The 23,708-nt window shown below is 36.1% G+C and overlaps 1 protein-coding gene across 2 annotated transcripts in view; it reads left to right on the plus strand.

Moving 5' to 3' along the window:
* The first annotated feature begins 4,246 nt into the window (after window positions 1-4,246).
* Window positions 4,247-23,708, plus strand: part of LOC122084072 — a 65,681-nt gene continuing 46,219 nt past the window's right edge. The window contains exons 1-3 of one of the 2 annotated variants that reach the window (XM_042652108.1): window positions 4,247-4,556; window positions 11,870-12,392; window positions 12,706-12,856. In XM_042652108.1, the coding sequence (XP_042508042.1) occupies window positions 4,404-4,556; window positions 11,870-12,392; window positions 12,706-12,856 (827 nt within the window). In that variant the 5' untranslated portion in view covers window positions 4,247-4,403. The remainder of the gene's footprint in view (window positions 4,557-11,869; window positions 12,393-12,705; window positions 12,857-23,708) is intronic. The other variant, XM_042652107.1, reaches the window with a different exon arrangement.

A 23,708-nucleotide genomic window follows, 5' to 3' on the forward strand; every position in this document is an offset into this window, starting at 1 on the left:
CTATAAACTGATCTAGAGGAGTACCTTATTTGGTGTGGTAATCCCTATAATTTTTTTTTTTTTTGGATAAATAATCCCTACTATTTTAAATCCATACATTTGGACTTTTTTTTTTTTGTGAGAAAATGGCAGCTTCAACACAAGCAGTTATTGAGAATGCAAAATGTAGCCAAGAAAATATAGACTCTTGTCACAATTATGGTAGAGGAAGTCTCAAAAGGCAATAGGACTACTACTACTTGTAACAAAGTGGGTGGAGGAACATTGCCAATAACTTCAAAGAGAAAATTGGTGTCACCTATAGTATTGCACAATGAGGAACAAAGTGAATAAATTGAGGCAGGATTATAGTCAGTTTAAGAAACTACTAGAGACAACTGGTTTTGGTTGGGATAGTGCTTCGAGAACTTGTACAGTTGACGATGAATCCATCTAGGAAACAAATATTAAGGTATGCTCAAAAGTTTAATTGGTATTTTTTTTAATGTGAAATAGAGCAGAACTAACTCCAGTGTGAAGTAGTTGATTATGTAGTACTTTTTTTTTCTGTCAAGATAACCCTACTTGAGCACGATTTAAGAAGTATAGACTATCATAATGGCTAGAACTATGTATGGTATCTGGTGACACATATGTAGATGACAAAGGAGGTGGGACTCCTGCAACCCTGCTGGAAACTCTAGAGACTATTAATTTGTGAATATTGGTTGGGAGGGTTCTGCAAATGATTGTCGAGTATCTAATGAGACTTTGTCAAATCCTAGATTTGATTCCATCTAAACCTTACATGTTATTTTAATACAATAGGTTGATTCATTATTTGAACTATATGTGCTAAGTAAATATTATTTGGTTGATTATCGTTATCCATTTACAACTGGGTTCTTGACGCCATTCAAAGGATAAATATATCATCTAGATGATTATAGGAATACACAAACCGAAGACAGCAGTAGAGTTATTTAATAATAGACACTCTTCTATTAGAAATGTCATAGAGTGCAGCTTTGGCTCTTTGAAAAAAAAATGCTTTCCAATTCTTAACAAAATGTCATGTTTTCCACTCAATACTCAAGCTTCTATTGTCATTGTGCACTTCACAACTTCATTTCAGGAGGAAGAAATTGCAGATATGAATTTTACGGAGTTTGGTGAAGGTTGGATAGATCGAAACCCTGAGAAAATTCATGATTATATACCATTAACTCACATTAATACAAGCCTAGTGGAAAGAAGAAGAGAAGTGGTTGATCTTAGAAAAAAGATTGCAAATGAGTTAGTTGTTAAAGCATAAATGATTCAAATTACATGATTACAAACTTTGATTGAATTTAAACTTTGAAGTACTTGGATACCTGAACTTTAAGAATTATGTTGTTTAACCGGATTTATGCTATTATTTAATGATTGAACTTTAAGAATTATGTAGATACTTGAACTTATTTGTTTTCGAATATTTTATTTTTAAATTTCATATATTTTCATATATTACCTTATAGAGAGATGCAAGGTGAAGGACCAATGTGTCCATGTGCGCAGGGTCAGATGGTGTTGAATGTGCCTTGTACAAATCGAAACCTATGATGATGTGTTTTCAAATCTCCCACAAATGATATCATGTAGGACATTTCATGTGGGTACATGCCCACCATCTCGATGAGGATATTGATGAGTGCATCCATGACAATGGCTTAAGAATGACATTTGCATTAATCCACCGCAAGGAAATTGGCCAAAGTATTTGATATTTTATGTCACAACCTTTTTATTGATATAAATCCTTATCATATCAATAATGTTTCTGTCTTATTGCAATTCTAGATACTTGTGTAAGAAGCGGTGCCATAAATTTTTGGACAAATTCAAACTCATGGATGTAGCAACATCTAAAACTCTTAAATAGTTTTTAATGTTGTATATGATATGGTTATTCATTTGTTTTTAAAAAAAAAAAATCACAATTTTGGCGCTCATGGTGTAGATTGCATTTAATGTAGTATATTGGTTTCTAACACAAATGATTATGTTAATGATGAATCAAACAAGTTCCTGTTTCTTCCAGTTTTTTATTTTTTATTTTTTTTACTTTTTTCTAGAGTTACCATACAACATTTAAAGACACATAATCACTTAAAAATCAAAGAAATACAAAAAATTGTGTCGAACCCAAAATCAAGTTTTTAAAATAGAAATGTTGCCATACAGAGCCTAGATATCTCATTTAGAGAAGTAATTTTCTTCCGATGGAACATTTAGAGAAGCATTAGATTCAATGAAATTATGTTGTTGAACTAAAGTTCACTTTGATAATTCAAAATGCCTAAATAACTCATTAAAAAAAGAAGAAAAATCCAAACAACCCTCAAAAAAAAAAACTCCAAGTACATTTCTATTCCATATTTTAAAGAAAGAAGTTATACCATTTATCTTAATCATTAAGTTATGGTGGCTTAATTATTGCCATCTTTTTGTTTTGTTATGTGTTTATTTATTTTTTTTTTAATAATTCCAAAAATATGAGGGTACTGAAACCAAGCTATTTAAAAATGAATAGTTTTTTGTTTTGGTATGAAGTTATTTTTGGAAAAAATTTATAAGAGAATTTATGAAGAAAGTATACAACACTAAAGGGTTATGATATGAAATGATACTTCTAAAGATTCACTTGATCATTTAGATTTTTATTTTTTTTTAATAATTATCAAGAAAACCAATTTTGACTTGGAAAAGGCTTATGACAGGGTCCCTAAAATGTTAATCTAGCTTCTTCTAGAGAAGAGAAGGGTGTCGAGTAGATATGTAGACTGTAGACTGTAGACTGCAGACATAATTAAAGATATGCATGATGAAGTGGTGACTAGTGTAAGAACCAAGAGTGACAAAAGGGAGCGAGTTCATAATTACTATTGGGTTTCATCAAGGATCAACTTTAAACCCTTACTTGTTTGTGCTTGTAATTGATGAGATGATCAAATGTATTCAAGAAGAGGTCAATGGAGTTCCCAATTATTATTAGGCATCATCAAGGATCAACTTTAATCCCTTACTTATTTGTGCTTGTAATGGATGAGCAAACCAAAAGCATTCATGGAGAGTTTACATGTTGTATGTTATTCGCCAATGATATGTATTATTCGAAGATAGAAAACTAGTGCTCAATACTAAATTAGAGCGATGGAGATCAACTTTGGAATCAAAAGGCTTTAAGATAAGTAGAACAAATAATGAGTATATGATGTGTAACTTTAACCACACTACGATGGATAATGACATGGTAACTATAGAGGGGAGAGAGATACATCAAAGTGACTTCTTTAGATATTTGAGATCTATCATAAATAAGGAAGGCGATATAGAGGATAATATGTCTTATAGAATTAAAGTGGGATGAATGAAGTGAAGATGTGGGACTGACATATCTCTGAAAAACTTAAAGAAAAATTCTATAGAACAATCATATGTCTGGCAATGATATATGATACAAAATGTTGGCCCATGAAAATGTGACATGTTAATAATCTGTTTGTAGCGGAGATGAGAATGTTAAGATAGATGTGCGAAAAAAATAAAGAAGATACGACAAGGAATGAAAGTATTAGAATGGACCTGAAAATTTCCCCAATCTATGATAAATTTCGAGAAAGCCGTTTAAGATAGTATGACCATGTTTAACGGAGACCATTGGATTCACCAGTGAGGAGGAGTGATATGATCCAAATAGAAGGATGTAAAAGAGCTAGGGATAGATAAAAATGACCATAGGAGAAATGGTGAGGAAAAACTTGCAAAGATTAGGCCTTCCACCAAGTATGACATTGAATAGAGAGGATTGAAGGTCCAGGAGCTAGGTAGCAGACCCCATCTAACTTGTCTACTTCGTTACTATTTTTGTAATTTGCTTCCTGTTACTTATTTTTCTTTTTTTTAGTTCTTGCTTGGATCTATGTAGCTGACCCTATTAAGATGAAATAAGGCTTTGCTGTTATCAATTTAAGGTACCAAAACATCCATTAAGGTGTTGCCGAATTTGGTAAGGCAGTTTCTAATAAGGTCACGTTGTCAGATCGGCTCACTACTTTTAAACCGTTAGATTGGTCTCGAAAAGGAGTTACACCGATACAGTTACGTGTATTCATTGATCAAAATTTGATTCTGATCGGACGATAAAAGCAACTGTCACCGTACAAACACACAATTCGCGCCTTTTTTAAGAAAACGCTGCAATAGTGTGGATTACTTTCTCCTCAGTTGTCTCTCTCTCCGCATTTATACTCCTCAAAACATTTCTACCAAAAAAAAAAAAAAAATCCTCAAAACATCTCGTAGAAACCCTAACACAGTACTGAAACTAAAATTTAGGGATTTTTTCACGCTGTTTCTTTTTCTTTGATGGTGGAAGGAGAATGGCTTCGAATATTATGGGTTCATCTGAAGTCGTTCCTATGGAGGACACTGTTCAGGCTTTGATGGATTATCTGGTCGACCCAGTTTTACCCTTGAAATCCTCTGTTCGTGATGCTTCTTCACTCACTCAGCAACAACGGGTTGCAAAGCAGGTGTCTTTTCTTTCTGCTCAACTTTAATGGCCAAAGTGAATTGAAATTGTAGTTTTCTGGTTCTTGATCATCCTTTTTTTTCCTTTTTTCCTTTTCTTCTTTTTTTATTTTTATTTATTTTTTATTTTTTTATTTTAAATATTCATCCAGAATGTACATGTTAACGCATGTAACGAGGGGAATAAAAACTTATCTGAACCATATAAAAACCAAGATTGATGACAGTAAACTCAATCACCATATAGTGTCGCGATCCTGAAACATATTTACAATGGGGCTGAGTCATGTTACCAGTTACTCTCCTGAAGACTGTAGATGCTACATATGGTGCAAACCAGGTTTTTGCAAATCTGCTTCCAAAATGAAACAGCTCCCCTCCGCACCCCCGCACAAAAAATAAAAAATAAAATAAATGCCTCTCTAGTAGTTGTTGCACTCCCTTATTGGGTTACTTCGGGACACTTCAGAGGCTTTTGCTCAATTGGACATATCAATACCATGAATAGTGAAAGTCAAGATCAAGACAGAATTTGTGATTGTCTCTTGAAACTGTTAGAGAAATGAGCTTAACCTCCTCTCTACATATAAGTGAGGAAGAGCCAACACCAAGGTTGTTTAAAAGACAATGCCCAAACACCGTCTCTTTCTCACAAGACATGTCTTATGACCATTCAAACATGTCTTCCAATTGTCACACCTATTTGTTATTTAGGTGCCTATAATGAAGAGATATAACCTTCTAACAAACCTTTTATAGAGTAAAAATAATATTTTGAAACATTAACTTTAAAGCCTTTTAAAATTCCAACATATTTCTTGAAGAGTCTTCTTGTTGATGCTTAATGGGTAAATGTGGCTATGTAGGACTCTATTAGTGTCTTTTTGTGCACTTTGGTTTGAAGAAGCGCTAATGGTGGTGTGAGCTATGGGGCTGTGAGTTCAATTGTATATTTGTTGGCTTGACAAGGAGATCATGTTTTTGTTCAATGGATGCTTTTTCAGGCTCATATAGAGTGTATTTGAGAAGTCAACATTCATATCCTTTCTGTTTTTAGCTATGGGGTTTAGGTAAGCTGATTGTTTGTCGAGAAAGATTCTGTAGCCTGTTTAGCAATCTATGACAGTTTATTAAGAAAGATGCTTGAGGATGTAGATATGAGTGCATGATTCCTATTTCTTTTTTTTGTTCAATGGACTCTGTTCCTTCTACAATCCCCTGGAAGAAAGAAAAGAAAAAGGAAAAAAAAAAGAAGAAAAAAATAATTTCATTGGATGAATCCACAGTCTTCTTCAACCTCCTGGATCAAAGGATTTTAATGGTAGAAATGCTGAAGGGCTGGTTTAAGGGGTTTCTGTGTCGTCTAGTTACTATATTTGGGATTTAACCCTTCAAGAAAGTCTTTTCTTTTTCCTTTTTTGAATATGAAGTGGTTTATTTAGATAAAATCAAGAATAGTTGGGGCACAACCCTCCTAAAAGGGTAGAAGGTAATTCAAGATTATCACTAATACTATTAGGTGAAATAGATGTAAAGTCAGAACAAATACCAAACTACATCAAAGTGGAAGATCAGGCCAAAACAAATATTCAGTTGAATAAAATACTGCTTAGTTAGATCATTCACCATCTCATTGAGATTTCTCAAGTTCCATTGGGGATGAGACGAGATGAGAGAATCAGCTAGGATGCAAGAAGCTTATGAGTCTGCTATGGCCAGCACCATGGATGCACTGATGGGTTGAACCAACCATTAATCTCCTTTTACAATCATATGAGCATGTCCTCTGCTGGAATATACTCCAATTCCACCCTCAAAGAAATCAACTCTGCTTGATTAGCCTTGATAGGATCTGAATATGCTCTACAACGCCATACCACTGAGCAACATGTAGTTCCCAATTCCAGGACCCAGCTTTCCTGCAGTGCACCTGTCAAGTTCAGTTTAGCCAACCACATCTGGAGGAGGCTGACATAATGGAATAGTGCTATCCATCACCATTCTCGAATGGCTCTAGGGGCTACAATTCCAATGTACAATGTTGAGATCTACTTGAATGTCTCTAAATGAGTCATTAGGTGTTGCACTGTTAGAATGTTGGTGGCAATCTTATCAATGACTAGCTATAAAAAGCAAAATGTCCAATCTTTATGTTTAGAGGTCAGAGGTTTTTAAGTTTATGGGCAAACTATGTAGGAGATTTCTATTGTTGCTGCTTAATAACAAAAGCAACAACAAACTCAGCCTTATCCCAACTTAATAGGGTTGGCTACATGGATCTTACAATGAAAGTAAAAGGAAAGAATCCTAGCATCACTAAGTCAAAAATGTCTGCTAGATGGGGTCGACTACATGGATCCTTGCCCTCTAATTGGCTCTATCAGAGGTCATATTTGAGACAAGACCTAGACTATACATGTCATTCCTCACTACTTCTCCTATTGTCATTTTAAACTTGCCCCTAACTCTTTTAGCACATTCAATTGGAATCATATGACTCCTCCTCATTGGGACATCCCCAGGCTTCCGTTGAATATGGCAATACCATTTCAAACGACTTTCTCAAAGCCTGTCATTGATCGAGGAAACTCCCAAATCATCTCTAATATGCTCATTCTTTAATTTATCCTTCCTAGATGTTCCGCACATCCATCTTAACATCCTCATCTCTGCTACACATAGTTTCTCTATATGACACTTAACTGCCCAACGTTCTGCCCCATACATTATAGCTGGACGTACAATAGTCATATAGAATTTTCCCTTAAGTTTTAAAGGAATACGTCAGTGACACAAAACTCTAGACGCATCTCTCCACTTCAACCATCCCACTTTAATTCTTTGAGAACTTCATCCTCTATGTCACCGTCTTTGCTTCTGGAATAACAAAACAAACTCAAAACCTTAGTCTAACTTAATGGGGTCGGATACATGGACCTAACCTTCTTTACTTGTGCTTGGCCCTAAATATCTAAAATAGTCACTTTGCGGTATCTCTATTTCTCTCTTCTTAAATTTCACCATTTCAGTATCTATTATAGTGTGATTAAAGTTACACATCATATTTTTCATCTTCGATTACTAATCTTAAAACCTCTTGTTTCCAAGGTTGATCTCCATAGTTCCAACTTAGCATTAATTTCTGGCTTTGTCTCATCTGCTTGAACAATATCATCGGTGAAGAGCATACACCATGGGACCTAGTCTTGGATGCTCTTGGTTAAATTCATCAATGATAAGTACAAACATCTAAGGGCTTAAGATTGATCCCTGATGTAATCTAATCATAATTGAGAGTTCATTCCTTAAACTTCCATAGATCTCACACTAGTTACCATGCCTTCATTCATATATTTAATTATGTCTACATATTTACTTGACACCCACTCTCTTCACTAGAACATGCTAGATTAAATCTCTAAGGTGTTTGTCATAGATTTTTTTCTAGCTTTCTCGGTCAATAAAGACCATATGGAGATCCTTTTTGTGGGCTTTATATCTTTCCATGAGCCTCTTCAGGAGGTTAATAGCTTCTGTGACCCATAGTTGTCAAGGCATTGCCAAGGCTTCGCCTATGTGATGACTAGGCGTCCAGGCAGTTTGCCTGGGGCCAGGGCGACAGCCGCCTTGTTGCACTACATGTCGCCTTGTATTTCAGCACTTATTTATGCCAAATATCATTCATTATTTTATTTTTTAATATTTGTTATTTCATTTACTTAAGATATTATTCATAAATAAGAAAATACCCCCTATTTGAATCCAATAAAAATAGTTTAAAAATCAAATTCCAAAAGGACAAAAAGTCAACCGCCCAGTCCAATAACAAAAACTGGATTTTGGTTATAGGGACAATTTTCAACTTTTAAATATTGGGGTTTTTCTCAATTATGAAAATTTTATAAATTCTATCATGTTAAAACATTGCTAAAAACCAAAAGTCCGGTAAAATAGTATTTTGTTTTGACATTCATAAAATTATTTTCATTCAGGCGATTTTAACAGTATTCGCGCATTTAAAAATAAGTTTGACTGAAGCATAACTTTATCATTGCAACTCAGATTTAAGTAATCTTAGACTTGTTAGAAAGCTGGTTTTATGTTATAACTAATACAAAAAGTCTCATATAAAAATAAAATCAGTTGACTAGTCAAACTTATTATAGAATAAGAGCATTTCTCTAAATGTTGACTTTTTATAACTTAATATGACTTAATGTTAATTTTTTATCATTTGATGTGGCTAAATGTTGATTTTTAATGACTTGATGTGACTTAATCTTTATTTTTTATGATACAAGGTATATATAACTTACTAAATAATGTTAAAAAATAGGAAAAATAAAAAATAACCCTTGTTTGCCTTGTTCGCCTTAAGGCGGGCGCCTTCTCGCCTAAGCGCACAGGCAACCCTCCACTGCCTTGGTTCGCCTTGGCTCCGTGACAACTATATAGATCTAATTGGTGTAAAAACCAAATTGGTTCTTCAAGATATGAATCTTTTTTCTCAGATAGGCTTCAATAGCTTTTTCCCATAATTTTATGGTATGACTCCTTAGTTTTATGCTTTTATAGTTACTGCAGCTTTGTATATCACCTTTAATTTTGTATATCGAAACTACAATGCTTCTCTCTTTGTATTCATAATCTTGTTAAAAACAAATTGGTTAGCCAAGATACCCCACATACTCCTAGGTTCTTCCACACTTTTATTGGGACCTCATCCGGACCTGGTGTCTTTACTACTTTCGTCTTTCTTAAGGCTTCTTTAACTTCCGCTATTCCAACCTTTCGTATATATTTATGACATGTGGTGTATTGATATATAATGCAATATTCCGGGATGTTTCTACTTGAGCTCTCTTTTTAAGAGGTCGCATATGTACTCATCCCATCTCTTCATAATGTCCTCATCCGCTCTTCCATCAACACTTTTGATACATCTCACATGGTCAAAATCTCTACTCTTCATTTCTCTCATTGTAACTATCTTATAGACAGTTTTCCCTTCTATAGGTCTTCATATTTCTTCTTCCTAGCTATTCCCACAATCTTCTTACCCTTGTTTTTGGTAGCATTATACCCCCTTAATACAAGTCGTCATCTCGATCCACATTATATTGGTGTCTCCCTTAAAATCCCGCTTTTCTTGTTTGACTACATTATCAATAAATGTACCTAGGGAATGTCCTTTTAATTTCCACCACCTTATCCTAGGGTACATAGGTTTTGTCATCCTACGCTTCTGCGTACTGAAGCACATATCTAGGACATCAGTTTATGTTGGGTGGTCAGACTCTCCCAGGAATAATCTTACAGTTCGTACACTACCGTCTGTTGGCCCCTATAGTAAGGAAGAAATCTATTTGGCTGGTATGATGCACACTTTTATAGATAACTAAATGTTCATTTCTTTTTAAAAAAAAAGTGTTTGCAGTGAGTAAATCATAAGCTACTGCAAAGTCTAAGATTGAGGTCCTCTCCTCATACTTCTTCCCAACTCCTTAGCCTACATGGGCACCTTCATAGCCTCTACGTTCACTCACAACATGTGCGTTTAAGTCACCTCCTATAATAATTGATTCTTCCTGGCCTAAATCTTGCACTAAATCATCCATGCGATTCCAAAGGCGCTTACTACGTTCATCCAATCCTACTTGGTGTGGATAAGCGCAAACTACATTGAAAACCTCTTTCTCAAACACCATTTTGATAGATATGATCCTATCTCCCAGTCTTTTGACATGCATTACATCATTCTTTAGATCTTTGTCCACCACTATTACGCACACTCAGCTTCTATTACTCTGATCTCCCGAGCACCAAAGTTTGAAGTCGTCCAACGCCTTAGCTTTGTTACCTTTCCGTCTGGTCTCTTGGATATATGCAATACTAATCCTTCTTCTCCTCATAACATCTATCAACCCCAGGTTCTTGCCTGTTAAGAATCCAATGTTCCAGGATTCTAACCTAATCCTACACTTCTGGGCAGGATTCTTTCCTCTCAGTTGCCCTTGCCACGCGTTCGCTTAAGGGAACACCCTAGTCTAGTGTTGCTGCTTACAGATCAGAAATATTTGACAGAATCTTATTTGGAAGTTACTTGTTTTACCCTCTTTGCATATATATGCTTTTCTTCCTCCGATTTTGATCCCCTGACTCTGTTTTTTTTGGATGAATAAATAAGTTCAATTCCAAGCGTGAGAACTGTGCCCATTGAACATTTGATGTAATGATTTGTGTTTCAACATTTGTCAGAGAGGACAGGTGGAAAAATTGTCACTGACAGCACCCAATCTATCTGAAGAACTTAAAAAAGCTTGTATGTTAGGAACATCTCTTCTTGAGACAGAAAATTCACTCAGTTTTATGGGAGCTGCTCTTCTCCCAAATAGAAAAGCTCTTCTTCTTGTTTGTCATCTTGAAGTGATGACTGGAAATCTTTTATTCTCTCCTAGCCTCTTGATGGAAGCTTGGTATTTAAATTCTCTATACATTTATGAGGCTCATTACTTTAGCCAAACTCCTAGCTCAGAACAAGCTAGAAACATGGGATATGTTTACCAATTTTCTCTAAGAATCTCTCTGGATGCAATATCGAGTATTCTGAATGCTTATGAACAAATCAAATAAAAGCTGCAGAACTTCACCCTGTCCCCCTGTATGATAAATCTAACATTTTGGTGATGAAACTGAAACTTTTCCTTGTTTTTTCTTGTCATGTTATCTAAATTATCATGATGGTACTTGGGAATGATTAGTTTCTTGTTCTTGTCTTATCTGATTTCTGATTTATTTGTATAATTTTTGTTGAAGGAATTATTAGAGGTATGGAGAATCTATATAAAGCATCTTAGTCGCATCAGGTTGATGCATCTGACCCCCAACATATTACTAACCATAGACTTGATTGATTGTACAGATCCACTTACTGAAAAAAAAAAAAAAAAAAAAAAAAAAAAAAAGGATTGATCATACAGGTCCACTAGTTATCACCATCTTTATGGCCATAGCTCACACTTGCTTAAATCTGCGGATGTGTGAACATGGATGAGGTTCATACTTTACAGTGTCAATTAATAAGATTCTAGGATCTAGCTGATAGAAAGAGCACATGCTGATTGCATGATTCTGATCAATGTATTGGTAGGCCATGTCTGTGGAAAGAGGACAGTACGCATCAGGTGCAGTTCTTATGGGCATACCATTATTTCCAGAAACTATATGGCTTCATCACATACATTTTTTTGTTAATATAACCATATGATTTTGAACCATTTTAACTGCTAATGGTTTTAATTTTTTTGAGTTTCAGATGCATGCAGTGGTGATACTTTACAACTACTATCACAGGAGACAATTTCCAAAGCTTGAATTTCTATGTTTTGAGTCATTTTGCAAGGTGGCAGTAAACACAAAACCAAATTTGTTGGTGCATATGAAACTCATGCAAGGATGCAATTTTGGAGAGGGTGACCTGGACCAACATCTATCAATCACGGAGAATGTCATTATGGATGCATGCAATATTTGTATAGATTTAGATGCTTCAAAAGATGGTCCTAGCATGGAGGGATGGCCCATTTCTAAAGTAACTGTTTTTCTAATTGACTTCATGAAAAAGAACTGTTTGCTGCGTTTTGGCTCCATAACCGATGGTGTTTGGTCACTGATAGAAAAGGACCTTGATGACCTCAATCCCCCATCTGAGGGCATTTTGGAGGCAAAAGATAGTAACAAAAGGAAAAGAATCACTAAAAGGTCTTTCAGGGATGAACTGAGTGCTGAGGAGTCTGGATTTTATCAACTTGCATTTTCAGCTGTTAAAGAAAGGACAAGTATGTAATCATGAAAATATGAGGAAAGCTCCCTTAAGCGTCTACTTTTCCTTGCTCTTTTAAATTGGTCTACTTCATTGATTATTTTGATGGGAATACTGACATTAAGGGAGTGACTTGGCCTTAAAAGTTATCTAGTTTAGCAGAAGAAATTGTATGATGCCACACATAGTTTTTAATCTATTTAAAGAATACTTGCACAATACCATATAACCATGTCTTTTCTGCATTATATTTGTTTTCTACACTTGCAGCTAACTTCCATTTTCATTTTATTTCTGATTCTGGGATTTGAATTGTGTATTTGGAACAGAGATTGATCAGACTGATCTTATGGTTTTGGAAAGCCATGTTGTTTACTCAATAACCAAAAGGAAGACAGCTGCTTGGTTTTATATAATGCAATGTACAAAGCCGATCAATGAGGATATCATTCAAGTTCCTATAAAGGATGCTATTAACAGGTTTGATATTAATCACGTAGATGATATGATATATGTTTCCTTTTATGGGCAACAAAAATTTATATTAGGATAAATATGATATGGCTGCAGAGTACGCCCTTTTAATATAGAGCCTCGAGGCTCAACTAGAAAAGCCAATTTTTTCTTGCTAGAAAACTTGGATAAGATAGTTTGTAGCTGCAGAACTAAAAGAAAAGTTTGAAACTGAATTCTATTATTCTCAGAAAATTGTGGTTTGTGTTACAAGGGACCCCTTGGGTCCTATTTATAGATGAAACCAGACCCTCTAACTTGTCAATATTAAATTAAGTTTCAGAAACTGTTACATGCTTTTGGAGAGTTGTCTAGTGTTTCCATCGACATGCTTTAGATTGTCCAAGTTCCTCTCTCTCTCTCTTCCTGCTGCAAACTCTCCACCGTCGCCACAGCAAGCTCTATCTCTCTCCCTCTGTCGTTCACGCTGCTGCAAATCCTCCGCGTCACTGCTGGCTGCTCATTTCGCCAGCGTTAGGGACTGCAAAGATGCACAGGGGCTTGGTTTTGAGACCCCAAAGAATCCCTCCTCTTGCAGAAGATGATTTGAGACCTCAAAGTCTTTGTGACCTTCAAGCTTGTATTTGAGACCTCTGCGACCTTCAAGCTCTCTCTTTCTCTCTCTCACATTCAAGTTTTCTTTCTGCTACTCCAGTGGAAGTTTTACACTGCAATGGTCACCTGCGATCTCCGGCTACGGCGTTGTCTATGGCGAAAGGGGACTGTGATAGAACTGAGACACTGTGTGGGAGGAGCTAGGGTTCCTCGATTGTTGTCTTCGTAGGAACAATAATCCGCTTTTATGGCACGAGTTTTTAATCGATTTTGGGTATTGGCTTGTAAAGTTTGGTGGAATTTCAAGTTTCAACTGCCTTCTCCTGGTCTTCTCTATTGGTGAGATAACCAAGATCGTGAGATCCAAACTCTCTTCCCTCTCCCGTGTCTATAAGACCCTGAATTTGCAACTACCCCTCTACTCTCTCTCTCTCTCTCTCCCTGGTGGAGGGCCCATAGGGGAAGGGAATGAATTCTTGAGATGTCTCAAAGTTGCTGGGGATGGAGAAGAATCGTACAAGAGAAAAGGTTTTGGGGGGGGGGGGAAGAGAGAATTGTGCAAATTCTTTGGCCAACAAGGCACTCACAGCCACAACCTCAATTCATTCTTCAATCTATGTCCAATACATTAGTTACACGCAAGTATTTAAAGAGAAATTAAAACTCCTATCTAGATTCTAAAAGGGAAACGAACTTTAAAAGGAAACAAGTTCAAATAGGAAAGAAATCTCCATAAAATCCTACTAGGCCAAAGACTTAAAAGATGGATTTGGTTCATTTCCATCTGGATGCCCAGATGGGTTTGGATCGCTCTACGGTTGTGCACCTGCATCAACTCCCCCGTGTTGAGAAAAAGTCGTCCACCAGTTTTATAGAATGGGAGAATCAACACCAATTGATCGGCATACATCTTTGCCAATATAAATTCAGTATTGAAACACGATCGAATGGTATGAAATCCACGATGCGAAGTTCATTGTTAAAGTAGTGATTTGGAAAAATAAAATTGATTGGTTCACTTAAGAGATCTACCAATTTAATTTTTTTCCACAAGTTGATCTTCAACGACCATTGGTGCCATCTTGTCTTCTATCATTGGTGACTCATTAATGTAAGATCGAATCACTTGTTGGCAATAATGTAAGATTGGTTCGTAAGTGATCCAATCCCAGGTAAGATCTTTAGTAAGTTTAATAAAATAAGATAGTATGACAGATAGTATGAACAAAGCAGAAATAAGAGAATGAAGGGAAGAATGGGGGTAGGGGAATAGGTTGGGTCGAGTATCTCACTCTTCCCTAGGGCATCTCACCCAAGCTCTTTCACAACACTGCATCTCACAGTTTTCTAGCACAAAGCTTTTTTTTTTTCATTCAATCAAATTCGTGTTCAATGCTGTAGCCCCTTACAAACTTATATAGAAGACTCAAAATTGACTCAAACACTAAAAAGGAAAGGTCTAACCCAATCCTTAACTAATTGGGAAACTTAATTGATTAAAAAACTGAAATAACGAAGGAAATAGACTCTAACTAAACTAATGAATTAAATCCCGTTTTCTTACTTTCTATATTTTAGGCCCATTACAAAGAAAACCTATAGGATCAAAGGCCCAACACATATATAACCCAACCCAAGGCTTATTTGTAATAAAATAAGCCCATTAGTGACTTATCTGCATCAAGTCGCCCTCTCATAGAAAAAATTCATCATCGAATTTTGTAGAGTGTGAGGGTGATTATAGCATGGTGCATGTCCCTCTTCAAGCCGTAGAAAAATTCAGGTAGCTCTTTGATAATAAGGATGTAGTCTAGAATGTGAGGAGCTCGATCTTTAAGATACTTTAATGGGATGACGAGCTCCACATGCTCATTCTCAGCATTGTCGGATATATCCATAGGGTCATCTACATATGCAACTTCAACCTCTTCAAACTCTGGTGCAACATCGATCTTGTTGGGTAATTCATGGTGGTCGTTTACAGTCAACTCGATTGTCTCTACTTTGAATCCCTCAACATAGACCTCTTTGGGAGGATTATTTATTTCTTGTTGTACCTCCTTTAAAATTTCTTTGGTCTTGGTAGCATCCTTTGGAGGTGGAAGGAGGAAGAGACCAAATTGGGCCTCAAACTTTTTCTCAAGAGTAGTCATACAGTTTGATAATCTCATCTCCTCCTTGTAGAGATCGTTTGTGTTAGCTATGGTAGGCTTATTTGATGATTGCTTCATGCTCTTGTCAATTTTGGATGGCTTTTGGAAATCTGGTGGGGGGAAGTACATTCTTCATTCATGTGTAGATAGGTACATGCCTGCCAACTCATACTCCGTCTCCTCCCAAGTTTTGGCCTCACGACCTTGAGCTTGAAGTTGCCTTTCACGGACTCACCATTTGATTCGAGCATAATCACTCATTTGGGGGAAAGCATATTGAAGTCGTTGTGTCTCTGTCAGGTTGTAGGAGTCAAAGTAGATGTTCAATTCCATTACCCAACCAAAGAACATCTATGAAGTAATTTTTTGTTGAAAATCATGCGGCTCCATTGGTTAGGTTGGCTCTGATACCAAATAATGTAAGACCGAATCACTTATGGGCAATAATGTAAGATTTGTTCGCAAGTGATCCAGTCCCAGGTAGGATCTTTAGTAAGTTCAATAAAATAAGATAGTATGACATATAGTATGAACAAAACAGAAATAAGAGAATGAAGGGAAGAAAGGGGGTAGAGGAATAGGTTGGGTTGAGTATCTCACTCTTCCCTAGGACATCTCACCCATGGGCATCTAACCCAAGCTGTCTCTCACAGTACTGCATCTCACAGTTTTCCAGCACAAAGTTTTTTTTTTTCATTCAATCAAATTTGAGTTCAATGCTGTAGCTCCTTACAAACTAATATAGAAGACTCAAAACTAACTCAAACACTAAAAAGGAAAGGCCTAACCCAATCCTTAACTAATTGGGAAACCTAAACTGACTAGAAAACTGAAATAACAAAGAAAATAGACTCAAAACAGGACTACTAAACTAATGAACTAAATCCCGTTTTCCTACTTTTTACCCATATTTTAGGCCCATTAAAGTGGCTCATTACAAAGAAAACCCACGGGATCAAATGCCCAACACATACATAACCCAACCCAAGGCTTATGTGCAATAAAATAAGCCCATTAAGTGACTTATCTGCATCACTCATCTTTTGGCTCATCCATTTGTTGCTCAATGACTGAGATCAAATTGTTGAAGGAAAGGTTTAATTGGTCCTTGATGTCCCTGTATTGTTGCTAAGTCTCATCAAGTTTTTTTTCGTATCAGTTGCATTTGTTGAAGGATCTCCAGTAAGAGAGTTAGATCCATTGAGCTCCTCTCGAACTAATATCAACTCACCCAAGCAATTAGTGGCAAGACTGGAAGTAATCTAAAGTTTTAAATGAGTGGTAGAACCGTAACTGAGGGAAACACCAACAATAGGAATAACAATTAGGAGTAACTTGTATGATAGGGAAAACCTTGGAAGCAACTAAATAAAAGGACAAACTGGAAAAAGAGCAGATGAAAGGGGTAAGTCTGGAAATAAAGAAAAAAGATTTAGCTCTTAATAAATGAAGCGTAAGGAGAGGGTAGAATTGGAAAACTGTGTTCAAAAGAAACTTATCATAGAGTTTAGCTTCTCTTCGACCTGTGGACAACTTGGGAGAACTCGTAAAGGTGGAGTTCGACTAAACTGGCTTCAACTTGGGGTTAGACAAGGAGATCAAGTCAAACCGGCGGAAGAAATCCAGGAGTCCAATGGAGAACTAGGGGAGGAGACTTAACTACAACAAAGAGGCGTTGTTGCGATGAAGTCGACCACTTTGCTGGTGGGGATTCTTCTCTCGATGAGGATTAGCTAGAAGTATGTATGGACTGTTCTATTTCTCTCTCTCTCTCTCTCTCTCTCTCTCTCTTCTTTTCTTGTTGTATCTCGTTCTCTCTTTTCTTCTCTTATTGTGGGGAGATGGGAGAAGGATTGGGTCTAATAATAGGGGATGGGTTTATAGAAGGGGCAGGGTTGCTGTGGGAGAGCATTCAACAATTTTATTTTATTTTTAAAATTTTTATCTCAGTTCCCAACAAAGCACATAAAAAGAATGCGAAAGAGAAAGAGAAACTGAGAAAGTGATGAGATCCTTTGGCTTTGATATCAAATTGGTGGAGGCTGGTTGGGGAAGGGAAAGAATCCGTGAGATGTCTTAGAGTTGCTGGGGGGAAAAAAGAATCACACTATAGAAGAGGGGGGGGGGAGAATTGCAGTCTTTGGCCAACACTCACAACTAGAAGCACAAATTCAATTCATTTTTCAAATCTCTGTCCAATACATTGGTTACAAGCAAGTAGTTAAATAGAAAGCAAAACTCGTACCTAGACTCTAAAAATGAAATAAGTTCAAATGGGAAAGAAATCTTAAACTAAATCTCCTCCTACGTATCCTACAACTTTGGAAAGAAATGACTTAAATAAAGGATTACAAAATATTCTTCAATAAATAAAAAAATCCTACTAGGCAAAGAACTCAAATATGGATCCAGTTCATCTCCGTCAGGATACCCAGATGGGTTTGGATCGCTCCACAGTTGTGCACCTGCGTCACTCTGCCTACGACCTCTCTCAAAAGCCCCAACACTCTTGCTTTAACCCTATCCCCGTCCCCACCCTCGACTCTCCCCCACGTGCCCTCTTTCTATCCCCAACATCGACCCTCCCCAACAGTGGGTGCATAAAAAAAGTTGGTTTTCAAATAAAAAGGGTCTGTTTTCAGACCCCCCCAAAAAAGAGGTCGGTTTATAAACCTCACACAAAAAAAAAGCAGTACTTGTACACATTGCTGCCTAGGACCAGAGGCCAAATCAGAGGCACTGTGATAGTCAGGGCTGTAGTGTTAGGGGTATTATCAGGCATTCACACACATCACTATGTTAAGATTCCTAGACACAACTTTGTGGAGTTTGGTCGGTTACCCTTTTATCTTCCTCGACTGAATTTGGTAGGAATCTCTAGTAGCCACTTGCTTCTTTGTGGCCTGTTGTATATGTTCTGAGCAAGGTTCAAGGTATCGGGTTTCGACCAAGTCAAAACTTGAGAAATTTCGAGGAAACCAGGGAATTTTTCCCGGTTGGGTGGAAACTTTGATTTCGACCCACAAAGTGTTTTTTTTTCCTGATTTTTTGTGTACGTCATTTTTTAAACATTTCTAACACATTCACATAATTAGTTTCATGGAAAAAAACCTAAAGTCATACTTGTAAGGTGAACCAAAGTTTGGTAATGTACATTGAGTTGTTGACTGAAAGTCTGAAACTATACTACATAAGTACATAGACTATATTATATGTAATCTACAATTTACATAAGTACATAATATATAATGCAAAGGATCCAAAATAAATAATAATATTACATAATTGTGAGTTATCTCTCAACACTCAATACTCAAAAATCAATTCCAAGTAGAGTGTCTTGGCGATTCCAGTCCACCAGCTGCATGCCACTGTAGATGTCGTAGCCGTCCCTCTGAATGCACCACATATGAGTCCCATGACATGTTTGGGCCCAATTGTTTTTGGTAGTCCGTAACTGTCCATTTATAAGAAGCATCATCAACATCAACTAGGTATCCCAGCCTAGGGAATGGCTCAGTCACAGTGATAGGATGTGGATGTGGCACACAAGGTTGGATGAATACCTAAAGATTCTATCAACAAAAGAAGACTCACCACGTGAACTACCCTCCTGTCCAAATGAAGTAGAAGATCCACCATACTGTCCACACCCACCACCATATCCAAATGAACTGGTGCTCTCGAAGGATGGCACGCAAGGTTTGGGGAAGATGGGATTTACCTTTTTGGTCCCAACTCCCTTCCTTAGGTATATTTGCTATGAATGTGCAAGATCCATGAAGATTAGATGGCACAAGGGAAAAATTTAGAGTGTTTTCCCAAGTTCCCTACTTCATAGAGAAGAAATAGGGGGAAAGGATCAAAATTTTGAAATAAGAAGGCTTGGTTTCCCATTTAAGGTTTTATAAAGGCTGACCCATTGGTCCACTCGAAAATTTCCACATTTCGAGGAAAATTTCCATATGAGAATTTTGGTCGATACTGGTTGAAACTAGTGATTTTTAAGAGTCACATGGTATTTGATATCGGAGTCCTGGGATACCATTGAGATGTGGGAAATTTCGACGGTATCGGTGGAAACCTTGAACCATGGTTTTGAGTTACATATTCCTTTGTTTGCAAATGATATCTTGGGATTTTCATTTCTATGTTTTGCATCATCTCCTTGTATTGCTTTATTATGTGCCTTGTTCAATTTGTTGAGATGGTCTTTTCAAGAAGTAGGTGACCTTCCATGACATCTTATTGTATATACTTTTTATATTTGTATTTTTGTTTATATTGGTGCATCAGGTAGGTAGCCGACATATTTTTATTATATTTAGCGAATCTCGTTTTGCATGGATCCTATTGTTTTGGAGTACCTCTATGTTTTAGTGTCATGTCCTATGATTCTGTTGCTAGGCATGCCCATGGTTTAAAGTATGGGTGCGTATTGGCTGATATTGGTATTGGGCATTGATACGATACATGTATTTTTAAAATTTTTTTTTATGTATCGAGGAGTATCAAAGTTATCGTATCGTATCATACGATACTCTTTGATACTCATTGGTATGTACAGATACTCTGGATATGTATAATTAAGCCCCAAACAATTGAATTTACTTGCGTATCGGTTCGTATTAAACCGTATCGAACTGATATTCATCGATACTCACCGTTATGCAACCGATACTTATTGATATACAAACATTTCACTTTCGAAATAGAGCTTGTTCTTTACTTTGGAAATACTTAAGTTTTCATAATTTGAAGCATAACTGCACTTACCCAACATATTTCACAATCTTGATTTACCATTCTTTTATATCCTCCTTGTCATAAATTATGGCGTCCTCTCATGTTGATCATCTCCTTAATTTTACATCTACAGAGTCCTTGTAGCCAGATAAGTGTCTTCCATTTGATTTCTCCATTCCATTTAATTGTCCATTTCCTATAAGAATCGTCACGAGTACTAGTTTAATCACTCCATTTAATGTTGTTTGTCCTTGCAACAGGCTAAGTTTTTTTATCCTTCCACAAAATTGAACGTTGTATCTCATGTCAAGATTGCTCAAGTTGCTGAGTTTGTCACGTGATGCATAAGAGAATGCATAGAGCAGATATGGGAATTGTCCAGTCAAGGATAGGAAGCATCTATATTACTTGACCAACCATAAATTTTCCAGCATATTTATTATGTCTTTCACCATTGTCTTACCCAACATTTCTTCCACTAACTTTACGTAACGATTGTATGTCCTTCTTAACGACATATATTCCGAGATACACCCTTCAATGGTATGATCTCTCTCTTGAATTGATCTCTTATTCTTAAAAGAAGGTAGTTAGAGATGCATATCTCTCTCTCTCATTGTGCACATGATATTCTTCCTAGAAAACACTTTAACTTCAGCTGGATGGCAAGATCAAACAATTAAGTTTGATGTGTACTGGCCCTGTGAACATGTGTACAATTTTACAAGTGGTCCACGACTCTACATCTACAACATCAATATGAATGATCAGAAATTGATCCAGTTACTGCCATCCCTTTTCTAGTGTTGTAGTAGTATTTCTTATAAAAAGCTAGATGGCATAGTTGTCAAGTCTAGGCGGTTTGCCTGGGGCCTAGGCGACAATCGCCTTATTGCACTGCATGCTGCCTTGTGTTTTGACACTTATTTATACCAAATATCATTTAAGTGAATGCTAAATATTTGTTATTTCATTTACTTAAGATATTATTCATAAATAAGAAAATACCCCCTATTTGAATCCAATAAAAATAGTTTAAAAATCAAATTCCAAAATGATAAAAAGTCAACCCCCCAGTCCAAGAAGAAAAACTGGATTTTGGTTATAGGGGCGATTTTCAAGTTTTAAATGCTGGAGTTTTTCTCAATTATGAAAATTTTATAAATTCTATCATGTTAAAACATTGCTAAAAACCAAAAGTCCAGTAAAATAATTTTTTATTTTGATATCCATAAAATTATTTTCATTCAGGCAATTTTAACAGCATTCACGCACTTAAAAATAAGTTTGACCAGAGCATAACTTTGTCATTACAAGTTAGATTTCAGTAATCTTAGACTTGTTAGAAAGCTGATTTTATATTATAACTGATACAAAAAGTCTCATGTAAAAATAATATCATTTGACCAGTCAAACTTATTATAGAACCAGAGCATTTCTTTAAATTTTGATTTTTTATAACTTAATATGACTTAATGTTAATTTTTTATGATTTAATATGACTAAATGTTGATTTTTAATGACTTGATGTTGCTTAATCTTGATTTTTTATGATATAAGGTATATATAGCTTACTAAATAATGTTAGAAAATAGGAAAAATAAAAAATAACAATTGGTTGCCTAGTTCGCCTCAAGGCGTGCGCCTTCTCGCCTAAGCGCTTAGACAACTCTCCACTGCCTTGGTTCGCCTTATCGCCGTGCCAACTATGCTAGATGGCAAGATCAAACAATTAAGTATGTTTTACTTCTTTTTTGATACTATGTTTGAGTGGATTTGGGTAAAACAAGCTAAAGCATTGCATCAAACATGAATTAGTGCTTCAATTTGTTTATAGATTTTAAAATTTCTTAGAAAGTCGACAATAGGCTATTACTACATGTAAGAAACCTCATCCTTTTAAACAATTTTAATTGAATACACTTGTCTCTTAGTACGGTGTCCTCCTTTTATGCATGATACATGTTATATATATATATATATATTTTTTTTTTTTTAAACTATTTTTTAGGCAAAAAGTATATAAAAATGTGTATCTTGTCCGTTTATGTGTGTATCTTGAGTGTTTCTTAGAATATCTCTGATAAGATATGATACCCTCCCCTCCAATGCTTATATTAAATTTTGTTGACCGATACAATGATTGATACCAATACTTTAATCCTTAAATTTAGTTGACCAATACAACGACTGATACCAATACTTTAATCCTTAGGCAACACCCCCATAAGCGACACGCATCGTCAAAGCCCATATGTGGTGACAAGTACGCAAGGGCTCTCATATAGTGGACATGTGTTAGTAAAGAAACTAGTCCATAAGTGTAGGATTAGTTTACATCTTGGAACATTGATACTTTACATGAAAGAGTATGGAGTTGATAGACGTTATGAGGAGAAGAAGGATTAATATTGCATGTTTTCAAGTTACTAGATGGAAGGGAAAAGAAGTTGGGGTGTTATTCTACTTTAAACTTTGGTACTCGGGAGATCAAAGTAATTGAACTAGAGTTAGTATAGAAGTAGGATCTAAGAATGATGTAGCAGATGTAAAAAAGAATTGGAGATAGAATTATATCCATCAAGCTTGTGGTGGAAAAAGAGTTTGTCAATATAATTAGTGTTAATGCATCCTAAATAGGATTGGATGAAAGTAGTAAGTTACAATTTTGGGAACACATGGATGGATTAGTGCAAAGTATTGGTCAGGGTGAATAGATTATTATTGGTCACCTGGATGGACATGCTGGGAGAGATCGTAAAGGCTATGTAGATGTACGTGGAGGATATAGAGTTGGGGAGAGGACTGAGGAGGGTATATCAGTTTTAGACTTTGCGGTAGCTTATGACCTATCCATTGTAAATACTTTCTTTAAAAAGAGAGGAGCAATTCATTACCTACGAAAGTGGGCATCGTACTAGCCTGATAGATTTCTTCCTAACTAGAAGGTCTTATGGATTGTTGTTTAAGGATTGTAAGATTATACTTGGGGAGAGCCTAATCCCTCAATATAGACTGGTGGTCTTGGATATGTGCCTCAATATGCAAAACCGTAAGATAGGGGAGCTAACTTACCCAAAGGTTAGGTGGTGGAGATTGAAAGGGGATCTATTGGATTCATTTATTGATAAAGTGGTCAAACAAGGAAAGTGCGACTTTGAAGGAGACTGTTTGAGATTTTAAATGTAACCGCAAGCGTACGGATCAGTGTAGCTACGGGTCGAACACAGGGAGAAAAACCACTTTATTTATTTTTTTCTTTTAATAATGCGAAAGTGAACTGATTAATGGTTGTGATCTAATTCTAATTACCGTCCTAAACATATGTATCTAAAATAACGTCTTAACCATTCGTCATCTAAATA

The sequence above is a fragment of the Macadamia integrifolia genome, chromosome 7 (genome assembly GCF_013358625.1).
Source record: "Macadamia integrifolia cultivar HAES 741 chromosome 7, SCU_Mint_v3, whole genome shotgun sequence".
NCBI classification, from domain to species: Eukaryota; Viridiplantae; Streptophyta; class Magnoliopsida; order Proteales; family Proteaceae; genus Macadamia; species Macadamia integrifolia.